The sequence below is a fragment of the Telmatherina bonti genome, assembly GCF_933228915.1.
Source record: "Telmatherina bonti genome assembly, chromosome: 12".
In the NCBI taxonomy this organism is placed as follows: Eukaryota; Metazoa; Chordata; class Actinopteri; order Atheriniformes; family Telmatherinidae; genus Telmatherina; species Telmatherina bonti.
The window spans coordinates 15625126-15646794 of NC_136610.1; the positions used below are offsets into that span (position 1 = coordinate 15625126).

General features: G+C 37.9%; 1 protein-coding gene across 1 annotated transcript in view; it reads right to left on the reverse strand.

Moving 5' to 3' along the window:
* Positions 1-21669, reverse strand: part of rxfp1 (relaxin family peptide receptor 1) — a gene marked incomplete at both ends in the record, with an annotated part of 140224 nt that overhangs the window by 7960 nt on the left and 110595 nt on the right. The window contains 9 exons of the mRNA XM_079250307.1: positions 1274-1503; positions 2693-2764; positions 4261-4332; positions 6695-6766; positions 14303-14374; positions 14590-14661; positions 14858-14926; positions 15079-15150; positions 15310-15381. Coding sequence (XP_079106433.1) covers positions 1274-1503; positions 2693-2764; positions 4261-4332; positions 6695-6766; positions 14303-14374; positions 14590-14661; positions 14858-14926; positions 15079-15150; positions 15310-15381 — 803 coding nt within the window. The remainder of the gene's footprint in view (positions 1-1273; positions 1504-2692; positions 2765-4260; positions 4333-6694; positions 6767-14302; positions 14375-14589; positions 14662-14857; positions 14927-15078; positions 15151-15309; positions 15382-21669) is intronic.

Consider the following 21669-nt stretch of genomic DNA (forward strand, 5'->3'; position numbering starts at 1 on the left):
ATATAGATATAGAAAACAAATTGATGGATGAATAAGCAAATTAATAGTAAGAAAGCAAATAAATGAAAAATAAATAAATTAATTTGGTTAAGTAAACATAGAAAATGGATGAATGAATAAAAATACTTTCCATAGAGTTCACAGTTTAAACTGTAAGCAATTTTTTCAACAAAACAGAAACAAAAAATAAGAAACCAAAACAGTGGAACAGAAAAGTTTTGTGGCGCTCACAGCCGGAGTTCAGCTTCCTCTAAAAAGAGGTTTGAGACAAAGTTTGAGTGAATTTTCTGCCTGACTGAAACAGAGTGTTGTCCCGTACCTCAGAGTGTCAATCTCAATGGCACCTGGAACGCAAAGTTAAAGGATGTTTGACAGATTCGGTTTGAACTTGTTAGCTGTCAAAAGTAAGGCGATGCCACTACAGGTTCATTTGTAGGTATTGTAGAGCTTTCTCCTTCTTTTGTTGTAACTCTTGTTATTTGTCTTCTTGCTGACAGCCACATTAAAAAGAAAAACGTTGAATGGAAACTTGGGGAATTGGTTGTAGATGGGAAAGAGAAAAGTAAACATCCCCATCACCACCAAACAGCAACACAAAGCAAAGAGTTGTATTTCTTATGCAGTTTGGGACAACTTTGGCTTTGTATGTGATGCTTCCGGACTACTCTCGTCTGAGATGTGTGAGTACTAGTGCATAATGTTTAACTACACACTGTCCAGCCATAAAATTCAAACCAGTGAGAGATATAAAGACCAATTCCACAATTAGCTGGAGAGGCTGCAGAATGGCTTGAAAATGAATATCACTTTAATACTTTCCACCTATCTAAACATCAAGACAGACCAGAACATCCTTTGATGTGATAAAAACACTTTTAAATGTTCATCCGACCTCCAAAATGTCTCAAATACAGTCAGATGGGATGTGATTGCAAGATCAATGCATGACCCCATTGATCAATGACTGATGACCATCATCAGTACTTACTGGTCCACACCCTGACTGGCCAGAGTTCTTTCTACAGCATGAGAGGGACCTTATCTGTATCAGCTGAGGGATCATAATGCTGTGGCTGATGGGTGTCGTGTTTAATTACTTATTTGAATAGACAAACTACTTTGGAGGGAAAGATGAGGATTTAATCAACAATATATCTCAGTGGATTCAAGTTTTACATTTATTCTTCATGGAGGTGACTGAAAGGGAGTGTAACAAGAAACCTATCCTAAATCCGATTTCCTGCTCAATGAAACATACAGTATATTGACTTACAGCAGAGGGAGATGATGCACATAGCGTGGAGTTTGTTCTCGGAGCGGATGTACGAACGCATGCAGATGACAAAGATGTTGCCGAAGCAGGTGGTGGCAGAAACGACCCAAACAAAGACCCTCAGCACAATGTTGGCCAGCAGATCCTCAAAAGAAGAGATGCCATCCGTGTTGGGTTTGCAGCTGCGCACGTGCGGCGCATAGCCACAGTACTGGAACTTCTTAAAGTAGCTGGGATAAGACACAAAATAATTCAAATAAAGTTAGAATCAAATAGAAGTAGAAGTAGAAATAAAACAAAAACTATCTGGCACTCTGAGTGGATTTGCGAGGATTTGTACTAATGACAGCGCCAAGCTGTCCAGACCCTTGAGGTGGTGGACTTGACGATCGTAAACCCGTTTCAGATTAGAATGAATGTTTTAATGCTTTCTTTCCTTCAATCCCTCCCATTGGGGGAAATCAGCAAGGGTTTTAACATTACACATTCATCAAAAAACAAAGCTAAGGAGATTGTTTTTCCAAATTAAACCCACCAATTCCTGACTTAGCCTTGATGGAATCAAGCCATGTGTATAGTTGTGGTTTTATTTCCAACTGCTCTCACATAGTGATACTGGTATTTGGCTTTTATGTTCCTCACAACATTCTAAATTTACTTACCAAAAAAAAAAGAAAAACATATTAAGAGCTCTGTATTTAGCTGTTTTTATGAGCTACCGGATGTGAAGATGAAGCTTCCTCATAAAGGAGATGTTAATATGGTTTTTAATAGGTTATGTTGACCATTTGGCTGCATCAGCTTCTGACTTTGCATGAAGGGATGCGATATCTTGTTTTACTACTTCTTCACTTGTGACATGTTCAGAAATTTCACAGATGTAAAACTCCTAGATTCAGTGCCCTGCTGTATAACCTAACTGCCAGTCACTTTTCAGCTGCTCCATTGAAGATAAAATTGAGAGAGAGTCATTAATTTTATCTGTTGACTGACAGAGACACACAATCTTTCTAAGCAAATATGTTCATATGAGTGATTAAGATGTAGTTTTTGAAGCGTGGAACTCTCCAAACAGTGTCCTACTTAGTTCCACGTTGCCACATTGCAAACAAACCCAGTGAGCTGATGTGATGAAAAGAAATGATATCCTTATTAAACTGTATCTAATTGGACTCCTGATAATAAAAATTAGTACTCGAAGCTGAAAGGGCACTTTTATTGCAACCCCTCCAGGACCTGAATGGATGTATCTCAAGCTATTTAAGCCACAGTGGGGATGGATTACACTCAGCTTGACTTAATCACCTCCCAGGTGGAAAAGATGGCTGAATCTCAATGAGGGTAGCTCAGGGCTCATCCTCAGTGGTAAATTGTGTGAGAGAATGCTGTCCTCATCCAGCATCACAAAGAGGTACTTACATGTGAGTCAGGTATTTAAGAGGTTCAAACATCCTTCGTTGAATGTTTCCAATTTCTATCCCCTCTATACTCCTGATAAAAACAGAAACAGTGGTTTTATGTTAAAGCTGTGCCCTGACGCGAGTCTTTAAAGCACCAAACACTCTTTGCTAAAAAAAAAAATCTAAATCAAACGCCGAAATATAGGAAACATTATTTACATTTTCTTTCTTTTTTTTATTATCAATACAGATTTACGGTGTGTTCAGACCAAACGAACGCTCGACGCTGGTCACTAAACTGTCACTTTTGTGTCCAATGCCCAAAATGCTCCCGACGCGTTTGCCGCTTCTCTGGAGTGAGCGGTAAACGCGGCGGAAAAGGGGAAAGGTGGAGCTTTCTTTCAGTTTGAATGATGGCAGATGCAGTAGAGAGAGCGGCATGGCTTTATTTAATAAATAAAGCTAGAGAAGGTCGTCGTAGGGCAGTGATAGTCACTTAATGCAACAAGCACTCAGCAGTAATGTGCGTCAACCTTATAAAACTTTTCAAATTTTTGAAGCGTGACGTGCATCATGCCGACGCTCCAAATGCTGAAAACGCGCCGCGAGAAAGCTTGATGGCACCTTGATGAGCCTCCACATAGACTTTACATGTAAACCGGACGCTCTTGACGCTCAAAACACCTTTGGTCTGAACACACCGTTCGACTCTTCTCGCCTCATTGTTCAGCCTAAAAATAAATAAATAAAACCACATAATATCTGAGGAAAAACCATCATGTGACATCGCAAAAAGATCACCTCCCTCTAGCTCAGGGGTCACTGACTCCAGACCTCTTGGAACCAGTGTACTGCAGGTTTTACATGTTGAACAGCACGTTGTCAAGTTCTGCACAAGCATCTTAATTTACTCAGTCATTTGTTTTAGGTGTGATACAGCAAAGATCTTAAACCAGCAGAACGCCGATCTAAGAAGTCCGGACTTGATGATCTTTATCCCTCACAATTAAACATGGCTGTACAGCACTCCAACCATCTCCGACAAACAGGTTTCTTTTTCCTCAATTGATTATAAGTGATGTAGGAACAAGGTTCAAATGATGATGAGCAAAAGCGAGCTTGCCTAGTCTGAAATAGGGGAAACTCGAAAAACGTTCACTTAATTTTTATTTAATTTTAAGGATACTGATAATTCTTAAAAAAAAACAAACAAACAAAAAAACCCATCTTTTTTTAGCATTGTGTGTTTATCTATTCAATACATTAAATTAACTTAATGCTGGTGACCTGTTTCACTTCCTTCAGATCCGAGGACAGAAGCATTGTTTGTTGTTGAGCCACCCGAGCGATGACAACGTCATTTTCTTGCTTACTGTCGTTAAACAAACTTTCCAACTGTACATGAGATATTTCTGATTGTATGAGCTGCATACCAAAGTAACAAGATTGTCTTTTGAATGTAACTCTGTTATTGACCACACTGCCTCCTCACCAATGCAAACATACGCATGCACATGACTTAGGAAGTTGCGGTGCATGCCGAAAATAAGGCCCCCCCAAAAGCCCCATGTGTAGGTGCATACTTACAGTGACTTTAATTTATGTAAGTTGTCAAAGTGGTCAACTTGAAGCTCGATGATGGGATTGTAGGATATATTTCTGGAACATAAGAATATAAATCAGTAACAAACTTGAAAAACAATCCCACCTGTTACTGACTTGACAGTGTTGATAACGTCATGCACAGAAAGCATTAGTAAAAACTTGATGCTACATCTCCATGCCAGCTGATTTCCTCTTAACTACACATCTACCTTCCCATCATGCAATGACACCACTTTCTGCAGCACATTTTCAAGATGTCCTCTCATTTGTTCATTTGTTTATTTCATTTTTACAAATCACATTAAAATACAGTGACACACCAATAAATGTATTGTATACTTTTACAAATTGGACTCCCTAGCTTTAGCTTATAAACGGAAGCCCATTGTTCTGGCGTACATCAAATCTTGTTGGATATCCATCGTGCTGTTTGTTAGCTCTTCAAAACAAATAGATTTAGTCCCTTTTCCTCATGCTTTTTCTTTGGTGTACACAACCACAGCGTGTCCTGAAAGAAACTCAGTTTGCAACCTCCATACTGGATTCAGAAAAAAATAAAAGATCCATATTAAACCTTTGCCAACTTGGCAAATAGATCTGCTCAATAGTTTTGCAAATACAAATTTGAAATCACTTAAAGTTGATCTGACAGAGAAGGTGACTATCCATCTACCCATCCATTTCCTAAACTGTGTAGTCCAATTGAGGCAGGGAAGCTGGAGCCTATCCCAGCAGCTATTGGGCGAGAGGCAGGATACAAGCTGGACAGACCATCAGTTCATCACAGGGCCATAGGGTGAGTAGCTACTTTAAAATCTGAATTAAACTCTATTAAATTCACCGGCTGTGCATAGCATTTTTCCATTTCATATTCATTTGTATATTTAATATATTTAATTTAACTAATTTAATATGATGAAAAATATGATTCTTTGCCCTGCGATGGATTGGTGAGCTGTCCAGGGTGTACCCTGCCTTTCGCCCAAAGCCAGCTGGGATTGGCTCCCGCTTCCCCGCGACTCTTCATTGGACTAAGCGGTTAGGATAATGACTGACTCTTTGTAGAAATACAAAAACAAAATAACTAAACTCACTCTGTTTTTACACTTTTGATCTGAAGTTAAAATGAGATGAATTAAACTAGAAAAACAACCCATAGACAGAAGCTCATTTTAATATTTGATTTGTTAGACTTTCATGACCCAGAAGTTACTGCAGGCCGACATCTATTTCCTCCCAGCTGGTCTGCGCTGCAGTCACTAAATCCTTGACGTTTGGATTCGGGGTAGCCACTGCTGGTGCATCAGGAGGCTCACAGTGACGCATCCTACCACCTGTCCTCCTGAAGGATCAACATCCACCCAAAGGCGGCTCATGTGTTGGGAGAAGCTGAGGAGAGTCATGAAGCTACTACAGCCTCTTAAACTTGGGGTCCCAAGATCATTTCAATCAGTTGCAAGATGATTGTAAAAATAAAACCTAGATCTTATCAACTAAATTAGGGATTTCCTTTATCAGAAGTGTCAAAATTAATGTGTCAATCCAAGAGCAAGTTGGTGGAACTGAAGTGTTAAATTATACATGTATGAACATCAAAGTTAGTACTCATGTCATATTACAAATTGAATTTTGGAGAGTAACTAAATTTGGGCATGTAGACGTTTTGTCAGCGGTGAACCGAATCCACTTTATCCTCCTAATTAATGAAGATACTGACAGCTTTCAAGCCTTACATTTAGATGACGTCTGCAAGAAAACATTTAATAAATCACACCCATTCAGTCGTTACATCTTAAATTCTGGTCCAAACTAGTTACCAGATGGTGGTTGTAGGTGTGTGGCCACTGTAAAGAAAACAACAATAAGTCGGCTGATTGACATAACAGCTGACTGCATCCAGAGCGCAAAGACAGAATCTGTAAACCTGCTGAACACCAGCGTATGTTTTCCTGCTGGTCGTGTACAATATAATATTGGCCACTTGGACAACACAGCAGGACACAACTTCTGGGTCACAGAAATCTGACAAATTAAATGTAAAAATCCATTTGCGTCATTGGTTGTTTTTCTTGTTCAGTTTTTTAAAATATGAACTTCAGTTCAAACAAACAAAAACAACCTGTTCTTAGTTTTTTTTTTTTTGTTTTAAACGTCTATAATAATAATGACACTGATTATTTATTTTTTGATTTCTGATTTTGAAATTAATATGACTTGAATAAATGATACAGCAGTAAATTTACATTATGCTGGCCATGTCAATTTTATTTAATAAACACATCCTGCACCTAGCTAAAGAGCAGCTTTCTGCACAACGATCAACACAGAAAACTCAGCTGACAACAGCAGGCAGGATCAAACTTCTTGGAACCGTTTCCCACTTTTACAGAACTGCGTTTGCACAAAGGGAACTCACAGTTGGAGCAAATCCTCCAGTAAGACAAAAAGATTGGGAGGTATCGCCGCCAGTCTGTTGTCAGACAGGTCCCTGCATGGAGACAAATCCATATTAGTTCACAAACAAACCAAACATTAAACAAATGTTGTACAACACATGGTATCTCACAGATGTGTTTAGATCATTAAATAATAATATACCATCTGTACAGAACAGCGACGGCTCATATAACATGCAAAAATGTCAGAGTTTTTAAAGCACCCTTGGTTTTCATTTTGCTCTGATCATGCAGGATCTCCGCTACCAGGAGGACGTTTTATACACAGAAATTTACAGATCAGCAATTGCAAATTTATAAGAGGAGAGCCACCACTGTGTGTGTTTCCGCCTTTATAGCACGACTCTTAAACTTGTTCTCCTTCTCCTTCTGGTGTTGTTAAAAACCAACAGCTTTGCTTCGAAGCATCAATTTGCAGACTATCAGTCTGCAAACTATCAGTAAGATAAGCTCAGTACAATAAAACCATATAATGGCATGTTAATGATGTGGAAAGAGCGCTGTGAATGAGAAAACACACCCTTGTTCAATTTTGAGGGGTATTATAAAAACTGAAATGCGTCATGGCACAGAAATCGCGCATATACCTTTTTATGCAAAAGCTTTCCTTATAAAGAAAGGATGTGTGGTGAGACCACACACACACACACACACACACACACACACATGCCATAAAACAATGTAATCCTCCTATAAGACTGAATGAAAAGGGGGCGACAATTTAAAACTAAATTGTCAGATTTCCTGGAGCTTGATCAGTAGGAGAATATTCTTTTCAGTAATTTTGTTTTTTTATTGGGGGGGGGGGGGGGGGGGGGGGGTGATAATAACTGCAGTCTTAGAACATGGATGCACATAAAAGCTTCTTAATGAGACTTTAAAAAAAAGACAATGTGTTTAGAGATCTTTAGACGGAAAAGCAGAAATCCGTGGCCTGAAGCCCTGATGCTGGCTTTGTCTCAGCTGATGTATCTTTCATCTCATTTGTATTTAAACTGCTTTTTTTTCTCCTTTATGAGAAAACTAAAGTAATTTCCCTTTGTGAATTTATTACATTCGGCAGGTTTTGTGACGTTAATAAAGCCAAAACTGAGACCTTCTATCAAAATGCATTTCATTTGCTTTTCTTCAATGACACACGATTCAGTTTCATCCTCATTTAAACCCTACTCTTCTTCTTTACCGTTGCTGTTAGCGTCACGTCTGTGTCAGCTGTGTTTCAAATGATAGTTTTGCACGAGGTTCCATTAGTTACTAAAATTAAGATTGAATATTAAGTCGTGTGCATGTGCATTTATCTCCACAATAACTCATATTGATAAACGAGAACATGACACGTTGCTTTTTAAATCCGGTGAAAAGAACGTGTGTGCACATTTCTATCTTTATGCACACACAGTTTTAGTCGTGAAACTACACAAGAAATGAATAAATCTGGCCCTTGATGTTTACCAAGAAAATACAACATACAAAAGCAGCCAGGTGGTGCTAATTAAACGCACTTGATTAATTGATCATTTCTTTTCATCTGCTTTCCCTAAAGATGCCAAGGAACTGAGCTTACACTACATTACATGATACTGGCAACAAGGCAGCAAGTGCAGCAAGTGCAGCGAGCTTTGAGCAGGTATTTCTGTCAACTGGTGAGTTTATTTTTTAATGTACTGCTGTTGTTTTCATTTCCTGTGCACATGCTGAGTGTCTTCCACCTAACTGACTCTGGGTGTATCCGCTCAATTATGAGGGAATGGCCTGCCAAAACCTTCATGACATGAGCACCGAACAGTGATAAAATGATTATCAGGGGTGCTAATTCTCACTGAGTGCAACATTCATGGGCTTTTCATATACAAGCGGCCCCTGTTATGCTCAAGTCATTGTCAGTAAGATGCTGCCAGAGCTCCCAGGTCTGACTGGATGAAATGAACTAGAGTAGTGTTTTCCTGTGGGAGACAACAGTTGGCAGAGACCAACTGTTGTCTAAAGTCTTGCTTATTCTGTTTTCAGGTCCCAAATTTGACCCTAAATCAGCTGGGCTTCGCTACTAAACTAATTATGAAGACTGACACTGTTTCAGCAGTTTACCTGAGAGACACAGCAAGCGTAAGAGGGCATGTTGGTAAGGTTGTTTATTTATTCCATGTGTTTTCCCCTCATCCTGCCTTAATTCATAATTCTTGCCACTAGAGAACAGGCTATGAGCAGTCTCACCAACAGCTGTGGCTAGCTCCCACAGGTACACCTCAAATGATAATTCCTAGAGATTGTCTTCACTTGGATGTCTCTTACAACAGCTCGTGGAAAGTTCCTTATTTTTGGACTCTATATGACAGCTAGCACTGCTGGTCATTATTTTAATGTATTTTTTTCTTCATAATATGATAGGAATGGGCATTTTAGGTGATTTTTTAAGTCGATTAGTCAGGCCAATCAAAATAGATCCGTTGAATAGTCCATTATTAGAGTTTGACCCTTTGTGTAGTAGGTTAAATTTACTTCCTGCTTTGCTTTCACACCAAGGTTTCATTTGCCAACTGCCACAACACAACTGCCTTTCGTTGGTAATTGTCTCCCTCGGTATATATTTCTTATGCTCAGTATACTAGATCGTTGTTGTTGTTGTTATTGGTGTGCATATTGGTGGTTTTTTGAGTGCGTTCATATGTCGATCATATGTTTCTGCCCAGAGTTTGTTCATTCTGTGCTCCTTGTATTCCCTGCCAGGGCAGTGCCTTCAATCACTTTGATTAATAAAGTCTTCATTTCTCTGCTCTCCCTTCATCTGTAGTTGTGCATTTGGGTCCACCACCTGTTTTACCGTCCATGACGGCAAAATGAGAAAAAAGTCTGAACAAGTTTGGATCGCTTTGAAAAAGACTTTTTCCCTCTAAAGAGAACATGGCAGCACAGCTCAGGGGTTTCCCATGAAAGTCGCTCAAGAAGGAGAAACCCACTTGAAAAAGGACCCTGGTTTAAGTCGCCAAGTTGGCAACCAGGGAACGGGGGCTGGGATTAGGACATCTTAAAAGCAGAGAAAGATTTTTTTTTTTTTTTGCCAATTGGGAGTGCTGTGATATGATTGTAATTAATTATGATATTATTTTTTTACATGATATAGTGTAGTGTGAATCAATTTTTTTTTTTTTTTTTTAATCGTGTTTTATGGAATACGCCTATTGTTTTCAAAGCTGTACCTGAACAGACCAAAGGACATCTGGAATCATGTTCTTGGTACAGATGAGACCAAAGTGGAGACTTTTAGTGGAAATGCACAGCTCTACATTTGGTGAAAACCAAACACAACATATTGCCTAAAACACCTCATAGCATATTGTCCTGATTTTAGATTGATGTTGTTGAGATGCTATTCATTCAATATTGTTCTTTAAGACCTAGAAGAAAACTGGATGATTCTATTCTATTTTCTTTTTTTTTTTTTTAAAGTGTCTCTTGCAATGTAAAACCTGAACCAAAACGGGATGTTTTATATGACTGCAAAATGCAACAAATGCTTCATGCACATTTAGAAATGGTGGATTACAGACTATACAATCTGCATTTTAAGTGTGATTCTGTCTCAGTAGGTGGAAATAAAACTGCTCCCAGCAACGATACTTTTTGTAGTGATGTTCACATGAAGAGGATGTCAAATATGCATATCTTGAATCATGTCAAGTGGTGTTTGACGTAAATGAGCTGAATTAATTCAGCTTGTCTAGACTTGATTTTAAGAGGGCATGAAAGAAAATTTGAGTTTTTACACAAATGCTTTCTTAGTGACATTTTAATCATGACTGCATGGTGGAGTGGGTTAGAACCCATCCTCATGGCAGGAAGGTTGCTGGTCTAAGTCTAAGTTGGTGAGGGGTTAGAAAAGGAGGCCTTTTCTGTGTGGAGTTTGCCTGTTGTCATTGTGTATGCATAAGTCCTCTGCGGGTATTTTGGCTTCTATTTACTTTCCAAAGACATGCAAGTTTGTTAAATTGGTCACAGTAGACTGGCAACCTGTCCAGGGTGTATCCAGTCCTCTCCTAACTTCTGGAATAAACTCCAGTTTCCCCACAACCATGAATTGGAAAATTAGTATAGAAAATTAATTAGGAAACTTTAGTCATTTTAATATAAAATCCAGCTGCAGTGGAATACAAAGAGCTAAGCTACAAATGGAAAAACCAAAACCTTACTGGTATTATTTTTTACCATGAGTTTTATTAAAAAAACCCATGAAATTTTAAGCCTTTCCTTTCAAAAAGGTCTCATAATATGGTAAATTTCTTTTTTTAAAGGTTTTCTTACTATAGTGCTCCAACACTAAAGTGTTGCTTGTATCTAATTCAAAAACAGTGACATGCTTCATAACGGCCTGCAGCACACAGCTTAAGTGTTAATAAAGGAAGTAATGGCTGATATCACAGTGACAATGTAAGTGGTCAAATTTAACTGCCAATATATTCGTGTTCCTCAACGATCCACACTGGGAAACAAAAAAGCTTAAATCATTGAGAATTATTCCTTCAGGGTTGCTGGGTTGTATCTCTCCATCAAACAGTCCATGATGACAAGATTATGGATCTTTCTCAGTGATTTACTTAGCTGTCCAATAAATCAAAATTGGTAGATCATTTCAAAGTGGACATTACTGCACAAGTTAAAGAAATTCTTTTAAGATGTTGTCTTAACAAGGAACAAACAGAAAAGCTGATGACATCTTTCCGGACACTGCTGCTACAGCTGCGGAAGTGTAAAAACTTCCCAGGTCTTTGTAAGAGAAGCTGTCAGAACTCATGAGGCTTTTATCAGTTTTGTACAGGCAACAAGGTGCATAAAATGAAAGGAATCCTGTGAAGAACACCCGAAGAACCCATCCTGAAACTCAGGAGGGAGACAACTAATGTGAAAGGTAAAGACCTTAGTTATGAGTCAGTTATAATAAAAAAGTGTTGTTCTGTGAAGCAAACCACATCAAAGTAAGAAACAATGTCATGCTGACTGTGAGTGAAAAGCCCTCTTGCTAAAAGTTTACATGAGAAAACATATACATATAAAAACATTATGATATAACCAAACTTGGTGGAGTGTGTCATAGTCAGTCAAAGCTGCTGCGATTTCTGGGCTTGCTGTGTTATTCAGTGCCAGCATATTTATCTATAAATGACCAGGTTGATGTGATTTTCACAGCAGAGCCAGGGAATTTTTCAGAGGGGTAGCCAAGCTGAGACCATCACTTTTCTTGGATGGCAAAGAAAATGCCTCATTAACTGTGGGATAGAAAATTCCTATGTGCTTTTATTTACATATGCAGGCATAGCTGCCATGTGGAAGTACACCATGGGTTTATAACCCTCGACTGATCAAATAGTATCTACATTTCTACATTTATTTCTCTGTTATCAGTAGAGTTTGAAAAAAAAATGTGGTGGCACTGTCAAAAGATATTTGAGCATCAGTTAATATGTGAAGAAACAACATTTAACAATGGTGATAAACTAAGAGTTTCTAAAGGTGAACATATCCCTCTGTAGAATGATTCTGTAATTGTTGGGGTAATAAGAAATGCCACAGTGGGGCACACCTTTGTCTACAGTCCTGAGGAGAAAATCTTATGAAACCCAGTTTTTCTGCAAATATAAATGATTTTTAAGTACTTTAATGTATTTAAATGTAAATTCTGTCCTTTTGACTACACAAGTTGAAAAGTCTTGGGGACAAAAAACAGTAAGAAATCTTCTGGTATTCAGACATTTATTAAAAATTCAATGAAACAAGTGGATTGATGGGACACTTTTTCAAAGACACAATCAGTTAATATAGGACTTAGATTTAATCTGGAGGTGAGGGGCTGCATGTTTTTTGGTCAGTCGAATTTCTATTCAGAAGTAGCTATTTAAAAACAAAACAAAAAATCCATCCACACAGTCATTTTTTAAACAAGTTAAGAAATGAATTATTAAAATACCAAGGGTTTTCTCTACTCATGATTAAAATGGGCCGAACATTTTTTTTTAAAATGTTTACCACATGAAGCTCATGAGACAGTTAATTTGCTCATTATAAATCAGTTTGGGTGGAAGTTTTTACTCTGACACCACAATGCTGACTGGTGAGCGCACGGGCATCGCTTAATGAGACAGAAACACAACCTGGGTTTTTTTTTTAAATGTCTGTTATAAATTGGCACGGCACTTTTGCTTATTCCATGCCTTAAATTTAATAAGTAAACCATAATAAACTTCTCATTTCCATTCTTCTTATCTCATGTTACACACCACTGTGTTCTTATTGTTATTAATGTTTTAAACTTGGTGATACATTTGCAATTGAAAAAAGAAAGCTTTCATTCCACATACTTTTAATTATGTTGATCTTGGTTTCTTTGTATATTTCGCAGTTTTTCCTCACATCCTCAAAAACCAATGTTTCATGTTCACAAGCTGCAATATTCAAGTAACCACTAGGGGCAGCGTTAGGACCAAGATGACGTAAAGTAAGGTTAAACGTTCAGCATCAGTAAAAAATAACTGAAGGTAATAAAGGTCTTATCAACCATCTACTGTACTGCTGCTTTAAATATTTTCCCCAAAGTGATGATAAAAGTTTGAGATAAAAAATTAACCAAAAAACTTACTTCTAGTGTTGCCATGTTTACAGTCTTGTTTGTTACTCCAAATTTGCCAACTCTGTCTGGTCTGTGTTCATTAATGCACCATGCAGTGAAGAATTATACTCATAATAGACCTAGTTGTCTGTGCAAGGCTGAAAACCAAGCATAGTCCCAACCTAAGACTGGAAGCGAAAAGCACAGCTGTCAATTAAACACACAAGCGTCTGACAGGGTATCTCATATCTTGTGAGCTCAGAGCATCAAAATAGGCTTTTTTCTTGTTGTGACAGCAACTGGTCTTATATAAAAAAAAAAGAATCTTTTATATGTTTACTCTGTAGAGATTTTGATTTTGTTTTTCAAATAGCAAATAAATGGAAGCCATTTCTTGAATTTGGTTTATGAAACGTCTTAGAAGGGGACTTGTCATTTCATTTTGTTTTATGTTTTAAAAATAAAAAGGAAACGACCACTTTAATTCCTGTTTGGAAAGAGATAATCCAAACACCAAAAGATATACAGGCCATTGGGATTTATTTTAGCTCCAGAGAAAATGCAACCACTGTAGCAGTTCTCAGCAACAAATGAGCCGAACCAAATGGCCATTTTCAAGCCCAAAAGTACATGAAATGCTTGTCATTAACAAGGAGCTAAAACTTTATGAAATGAGGCCTTTGTTCCTAATGTGATATTAGACTTCAGAAATTATGTCACTCATTGCTCTCAGCAGCATTTTAAGTTTATACAATTCAGCAGACCGTTCCCACACGGACTGTAAATGTTGTGATGATGGTCTTTGATGTTCTTCAGTCATCATAATGAAACACACATGCTGAAAATGATCCACAGCCTAAAGTGCAAAACTTCAGCTTTGTTTTGGAGAAATCTTTAAAGTTGTGCTATTTCTCTTTTCTTTTGTAAAGTCTTTGAACAAAATCAATAAAGACAGAATAAAGAAAGAACTTACAATTCGCCGAGCTTCTGAAGAACTGAGAAAGCCTGTTCATGTATATAGCTGATCCTGTTTCGTTGTAAAACTCTGTGAAGGCAACAAATACACAACAGGTATTATACCACTTCTTTTTTGACCTTTCTTAATCCCATTTAATGAACTGCCAGGATCGATCGCATGCATGAGCTAGAAGCTGCAATCAATTTCAGTGAAACTGATTTGCTGGTCTCATCCTGTATAAAAATTTCAAAGCAAAGATTTTCCCCTTTTTCATTGAATAATTTATGCAAATTTATACTTACAGAACTGTCAGCATGTTGCATGAACGGAAAGAGATATTTCCAATCATTTCGATGAGATTTCCTTCCAAATCTCTGCGAGGACATGTTATAAAAGGCACACACACACACACACACACACACACACACACACACACACACACACACACACACACACACACACAGAGGGCATGTACGGACACATCAAAACAGATAACAGACAGAATAAACTCATCAGAAGACTTGTCACCTATATGTCAAAGCAACTTGGATTTTTTGACATCCTACTTACAGCCAGTTCAGTCTGGGCATTTCTTGACAAATGTCATTAAACTCTGTCAAGGAGTTGTTCAACAAAACCCTGTCAATCAGTGAGACAAAATGAAACAATGTGTTGCACAGTTTGCTTTCATGTTCAAAGGCGGAATTCATTCAGTCTTAGCAATAAAACAGAAACTCACATAGGAAGTAAAAGAAAAATGAGAAACTGTTGTATTGAATAAAAACACTTACAGTAAAACAAGGGAGTTTAGTCCTGAGAATGTCATGGCTGATATCTGATGGATATTGTTGTTTTCTAGGATCCTACAACAACAAACAGGATACAGTTTCAGTCTCATTGTCGGAACACTTCTTCATATGAAACAGCTTAAATAGGGATGTGTGAAGGATTCCCTGTAGGCAATTAAAAACATGGGCAAGTAAAAGAAATCAAGATGCTACAGTGTAAACCTGCTGACGTACAGCCATTCCAGCTTGTGCAGGTCTTTGAACACACCAGGCATCAGGACAGTTATCATGTTGTAGCTCAAATATCTACAAAGAGAGACAAGTTAAGTCACGTTACTCACACAAGATTTTCTGAGCATGTTGGATGACTTAATGAACACACGGAATAAGCGGGAAACCTGTTGCATTTAATTTATTGCTAATGGCTTATGTAATGTCCAAATATCTAATATTGCATTTTTTTGTGACCTGTAATCTTGTAATCAATTTTCTTTTTATTTATTTATTTATTTTGTCTTGTCCAGCATCTAAGCGGGCAGAATGATTTTCTGGATGCTGTACTCTGCTGGGCAAACCTACTTTGCCAAGGGAAGCATTATAGATATAATGCTTTATAGATATAATGCTTCCCTTGACATTCTGGATTTTTATTTTATTTTTTCTGCATAATTTTTTGCATTACATAGTTTGTACTACTGCCGGACCAGAGAGGATAGAAGAGGGACAGAAAGAGAATCGGGAAGAAAAGAAAACAGAAAAACACCTCATAAAGAGAAAAAGAGAGAGAAAGAGAAAAAGAACGGGGACAAAGAAAATACTCATACTTGTAATTAATCTCCATACATGTGACTGAGTAGGATTCATTAAACTGCCGTATGTATGTGGACAACTTAGTTCCTCCCAATATTTTTTATTAATTAATATAAATAAAATATTAATATTAATATCTGAGTTTCTCTACATGATTATTTGAGCCACAAGTATGAATTATGGATCTAAATGTTATTTTGTAATAACAAAAAAAGGGGAGAGTTTTACTTATGCTTAGGGGTTTTCGAGGATTTTCTTTTAACAGCAATGATTATATTGCTCTAAAAAAAATTCACTCCCTCCTGCACTCTGGGGTGTGAGAAGATCTAATAAAACTTATTTTAAGTTCTTTTATTCAAGATAATCAACAATGCTAATGTAGAAGGATGAAAGGGGCTTGATCAAGGTTCCAGCACACACTAAAAGATGGTGTTTCTCTTATTACAGGAAGTATGTGCAGGGTCCCAAATGATTTTTTTTTAAATTCTTGCTGGTAGATTCGTGTTTACCAGCCAATCAGAATTTCCTTTGTCCATTTTTTGGGAAAAATAAATGCTTTTTTTATTCTTGTTCTCATGAAAATGTAGCAAGGACTCTCCCCTTCTCTATTCCAGTAAGGTAACTTACTTAACAATGTTATTCTTTCCATTCAAGCACTGCATGTTTTTGTTTAAATATCTCTCTTCATTCAGCTACACCTCTCATTCAGTCATTAGCGTATAAAACGGAAAAGCAAACATGCAGTCAATAAATGTGTGAAACTTCATAGATTAATGTTAATGGAATTTTTTGCTTCATTCATTTGTCTCCCTTAGAAGAGCCAGTTTTTACAGCTTCCAAAAGACTCTTCATTTAATATCACTCAGAACTTCTATTTTTGCCCAATTTAGCAATTATTATTGGTTTGTGTGAAGGATTATTTAAATTCTGTGTTTTAATAAAAACTTTTATTTGATTTTTCTGTTGAGGTTTTGAAAACAGAAGAACAAAAATGAATGAAGCACACTTTTAGATAAAGTGAAACCAATTTTCTTTAGCATATTCTGCAGTCACTGCATTCTCCTTGTTTTTAAAAGTTGTTTCATTTCTTCCCTTTTTCAAAACACACTTGAACTCAACTGCAGCCAGACATTATTTGTCAAATTGGATTTTAACACACTTTTGGTGGGTTAGCGAGCGCGAATTAACAGCCGCGAGTAAGTGTAAGCAACTGCAGTAGCATTTCACACGCTGTTTTGTGGAAACTTTAGTGGTTTTCATTGAAAAATAATAAAGACTGATGGGGTACGTAGATGTGGACTTTGTATGCATTTCCTAATTCCAAACCATTACACAGCAGGTAGGTCTCTGCCTTTGTTATGTTCGCACATCTAGCAATCCTCCACAGGGGTGCCTGGGTAAACATCAGACCTTTACAGAAGTATGCTGTTGGAATAGGAGTGTTTTATTTGTGCCATATGGAGGAAGGCAGATGGGGCCCCCTGCTTATTTGTGTTGATTTAAATTCCTATCAGCTGAATGTGTACAAAGCACCATACAGGTCAACAGGACAGAGTATGAAGCAGCAACAAATATCAGCGTGACTATTCGTGGTTTCTAAAGAGAATTTTCAGAGAAAGGCCAATTTTGGCATTGTTCTGGCTTAGTATGTGGGTGCCGACTTGTTGATGTCTGGAAGAATCTTGTGCATCTTATGCAAATATGATGGCAGCCGCCACAGGCTGCCGTCCCAAATAAAAGATTTGAGAGATACTTTAAGGCTTTGATTTGACTTTTCCAATAATTCTGAAAGTAAAATAAACTTCCTGGTTGAATAATGATTTCCAAGGGTGCAGAGATCAAATTAGGTTAAGGGAAATTTAGCCTGAAATGATAGCTGGTGATTGCAAATACACCCAATGAAAGGAAAAATTAATGAGAGCATACAGGCCACGAGGGAAGTTTACTTGACAGCGAGAGAGACTTTAGTTCGAAGCAATATTATACAATTTAATAATAGAACTGACATTTAAATTGAAGCTAAAGCTTTCATTCAGTCAAGTCAGATTCTTCCAAAGAAAAAGGAGAAAAAAAGACTTTTAATCACTGACAATGGCATAACCTTCCAATGGCTGCTATAAAATTGAACGACCACTGCTGTCTAAAACTCCAGCTCATACATTTCCTTTCAGATAAAAGTTGAATTTGAAGTATATCAATAAACATTTGTCTGTACATTGTAAAGCATTATTCATGTTTATGAATTGTGTTTTTTTTCTCCCCTCTGTGGCCTTGTTTGGATTAGCTGTCTTTCTTAACGCTCCTGTGTCATCTGGGCATGGTTTTCTATCTTTCCTCTTCACATGTACACATGACAAATATCCCCAGCCAAGCCCAGCAGTGTGCGCCTGCTTAGTCCTCACCTGCTCGGCAGGCTGTCAGTTATTACTTGTGGTACAATGTCATGGCCAACTATTCTTCTGTCTTGAGAAGCTTTCAGTAATTTCTTTGCACTGCATGTGCTTCTGCTCTCCAGCCTCTTTGTACTCATCTTTTTCTCACAGTCAGTTTTGTTCCTACAGTGCTTTGCTTATAAGCTTGTCTTTCTGAAAACCTGCCTGCTGGCTCTTCTTGTTCATCTACATTAAACTAGTCACCAGTTCAGGTCCTGGCATGCTGTTCTGACAAGCTGCCTGGTCTGCCAATCACTCTAGCTTAACATTGGTTTCCATATGTGGCTCAATCCTCAAATTTCCCAAACTCTACAATTAACATAAAAGTTATTTACTTCCTGTCCTGTATTTCAGTTTAGGTCTGAGTTTAGTGAGAGCTTCATTTCAGGGTGTCATTGAAAAAGCACTGGGCAAAATGTTTGAAAACATTCAGGTAAAAAGTTCAGTGTTGTCACAGAAATTTTTTAAAATTCCTCTCTCCTAGTCTTGTTTGCTTCATCAAGTCAGAAGCTCCTTTGCTCGCTGGAGTAGTTTGCAGCTCAGTGTAAAACAACAGGTGCATGGCTCAGCACCTCCATAATCCCAATCATGATTCTTATCCAAAAAATGTTGAGGGCCTTCTCTTGTTTGTGAATGAGACCCTGCCTCAAGTGGAAGTGCTCAAGTGACTTTCAGGTTTTCATGTGTGTGGGAAGAATAGAGCAGGAGATTGACAAGTGCCTTCAAATAGCAGCTCTATGTAACTGTCACAGTGAGGAAAGAGCTGAGCGAAAAGATGAAACTTTTGACGAATCAGTCATTTTAAGTTTCTTCATTAGCTTACGAGCATGGGCTCGTCCTTACAAAGGTGGTGAGTAGCTTGGTCATCTGGGAGGGGCTGCTCTGCTGCATCAAGAGGAGCCAGATAAGGAGGCTTGGGCATCTGGCTGGGATGCTTTCTGCCTCCCTGGTGAGGTGTTCTGGGTCTGTCCCACTGGGAAGATGCCTCAAGGAAAACCTAGGAAATGCTGAAGAGGGTAAAGCCCCCTTTTGGAACAGTGCCCACTTGGCTCTCCTTAATTTCTAGGGTTTCGCACTAGGGGTTTCCTGGGAAGAGTAGTTACTTTCTTGACACTAAATCCACCAGGTCTGCAATTGAGCTGAGCCACAAATGTGACGTTTACAGGGTGCTAAGATTGGCAAAGGAGCTGTGGAACCAGTCGAATAACCAGGGGCAACTATAGCGCCATGTCATTTTACAAATCCAACAACAGTGAAGTGAAAATATACATGTGTTTTCCAGAAGAAGTAGGCGGTATTGTTTTTTTTTACGTAAATGGCTGCGCAGAAACCATCGTTGCTCGACTGACCAAGAGTCTTCAAAATAATGTTTGAGAAAAACTTTTATGAACTGAAACGTGATTACCACGCTACGAAGGACCACACCGACCATTGTGGGTCTGACTGGAAAAATGTCGAATGGACAACATCTCTGACCAATTCAGCCACTGGAAACCATGATGGAGCATGGTGACTGAGTTACAGCTGTGCATAAACAAGTTCAAAAGAACCTGTTTGTTGATCGTGTGTGTTTTTTCTGTGAACGTTGAACTGAACAAAACATGTCTGGAAACACAGAACTTGAACATTAACTTGTTCAGATTATTTGAGGACGCACATCAGTCACTGCCTCTCTTTCACCAGCTCTGCACCCGCATCACACTACATCATCCACAAGGCACTGCACACTCAAGCTTGACAAAGCAGGTAAACTCTGTGGCAATGCCGGTGCAGGCCTGCTTTAAAACAGCAAATAAAGGTAAGAAGAGAGGAGCTGCAGATGAGGTATGCACACCAGATTAGTGTTGCCATCTGATTTATAACAAAAGTAGCTACTGGATGTCCTAAAAGTTGCTAGAAGATGCTAAATGACATCATCACCCAGTGTGCCTTATGTCTGCACTGAGTTCCAAAATCTACTGTGAAAAAATCAGGTAAAGCAAATTCGGAGCTTTCCATCATTCCAGGAGGACTAACAAAGAAACTCCAACCGCTGGACATTGCTGTAAACGGCGAGTTTAAAGTGAAGTTGCAAAGTTATGGTAGCGTTGGATAACAAACGGCAAACGCACCTTTACGAAGACTGGGAGTCAACGTTGAGTTATGTCACCATATGTTGAATGGATTGTGGATTTTTCACAAAAGCCGGTATCATTGCTGAACAGCAACACAGCAACCAGACTGACTCGGACGATGACGAGAGAAATCCTGATATGCTTGATGGCAAAATTGCCCAGCTGTTTAATTCAGATACATAAGATGAGGACTTTGATGGATTTATGACAACAGATAGATCAAAAGAATAATGTGTGTATTTTTAAACACGTACCGCAGTTAAATAAAGTTTAACCAAACTCACTGTATTGCTTTCATTACTTTGTTTGACTTTTGTTTTAGCACGCGCAAAAAAACGTGGCATGCCTTGTGTATTACTTAAATAGACTCCGTAACTGAGGCTGCGCTTTATAATCTCTAATCTCAAAATTACCGATATGACACAAAATATGTTGACATCATAAAAAAAAAATCTTAAGTGAATATTTTCCTTGTTTTTTTGGTTAGTTTTTATTAAGTGTAGTTTGGATTTTAATTAGGAGTCTACTACATATTACAGTACTTTACAATACTTCAGTAATACTATGTTGTTTACAGCTCAAAAAACACAATCATGGTTGGACTACCCTTTTAAGTCCATTCTTTCAACCTCACTCCTAACCTTAAACAAATTAATTAGCTGAACTTTGAACTAGTTTAAAATAGAAATAGTGAACTATGAATGTGAACTATTTATTTTAAGCTCAGAGAACTGAACTTTGAGTGAGTTAATGAGAAGTATGAACTTGCACAAACTCGCCTCTTCAAGCATCTTTTGTTACTTATCCCAGTGCTGACAAGATTATTGGAGTCAATGACATTCCAAAATTACAGTTGTAATTTTTATTGTGAACCCCCTGGGTCTGAAATAAAGAAGAAAGTAAAGTTTGAAGAAATGCCACTGCTTCCTATAAGCAGACAATGGGCTCCGTAGTTGTTTACCTACAATAATGCCATGTTCTCCTTGTATTCTTCACGATATATCTATATTTAGGACTCAGAAGCGAATATTTAAAGGTTGACAACACTTTGCTTATTTTTTTACTGACAGAAAAGATTTTTTTTTTTTAACGTGTCAGTCTGTGTGTTGACTTAAATTTTATTTCCATTTAACAATAATTTTCCATATCAGAAGCAAAAGATGTGTTGAAAAATAGACACAACTCAAAGATACAGGATAGCCAGCTGACCTATTCCTTAGCTATGATTTTATTTACTT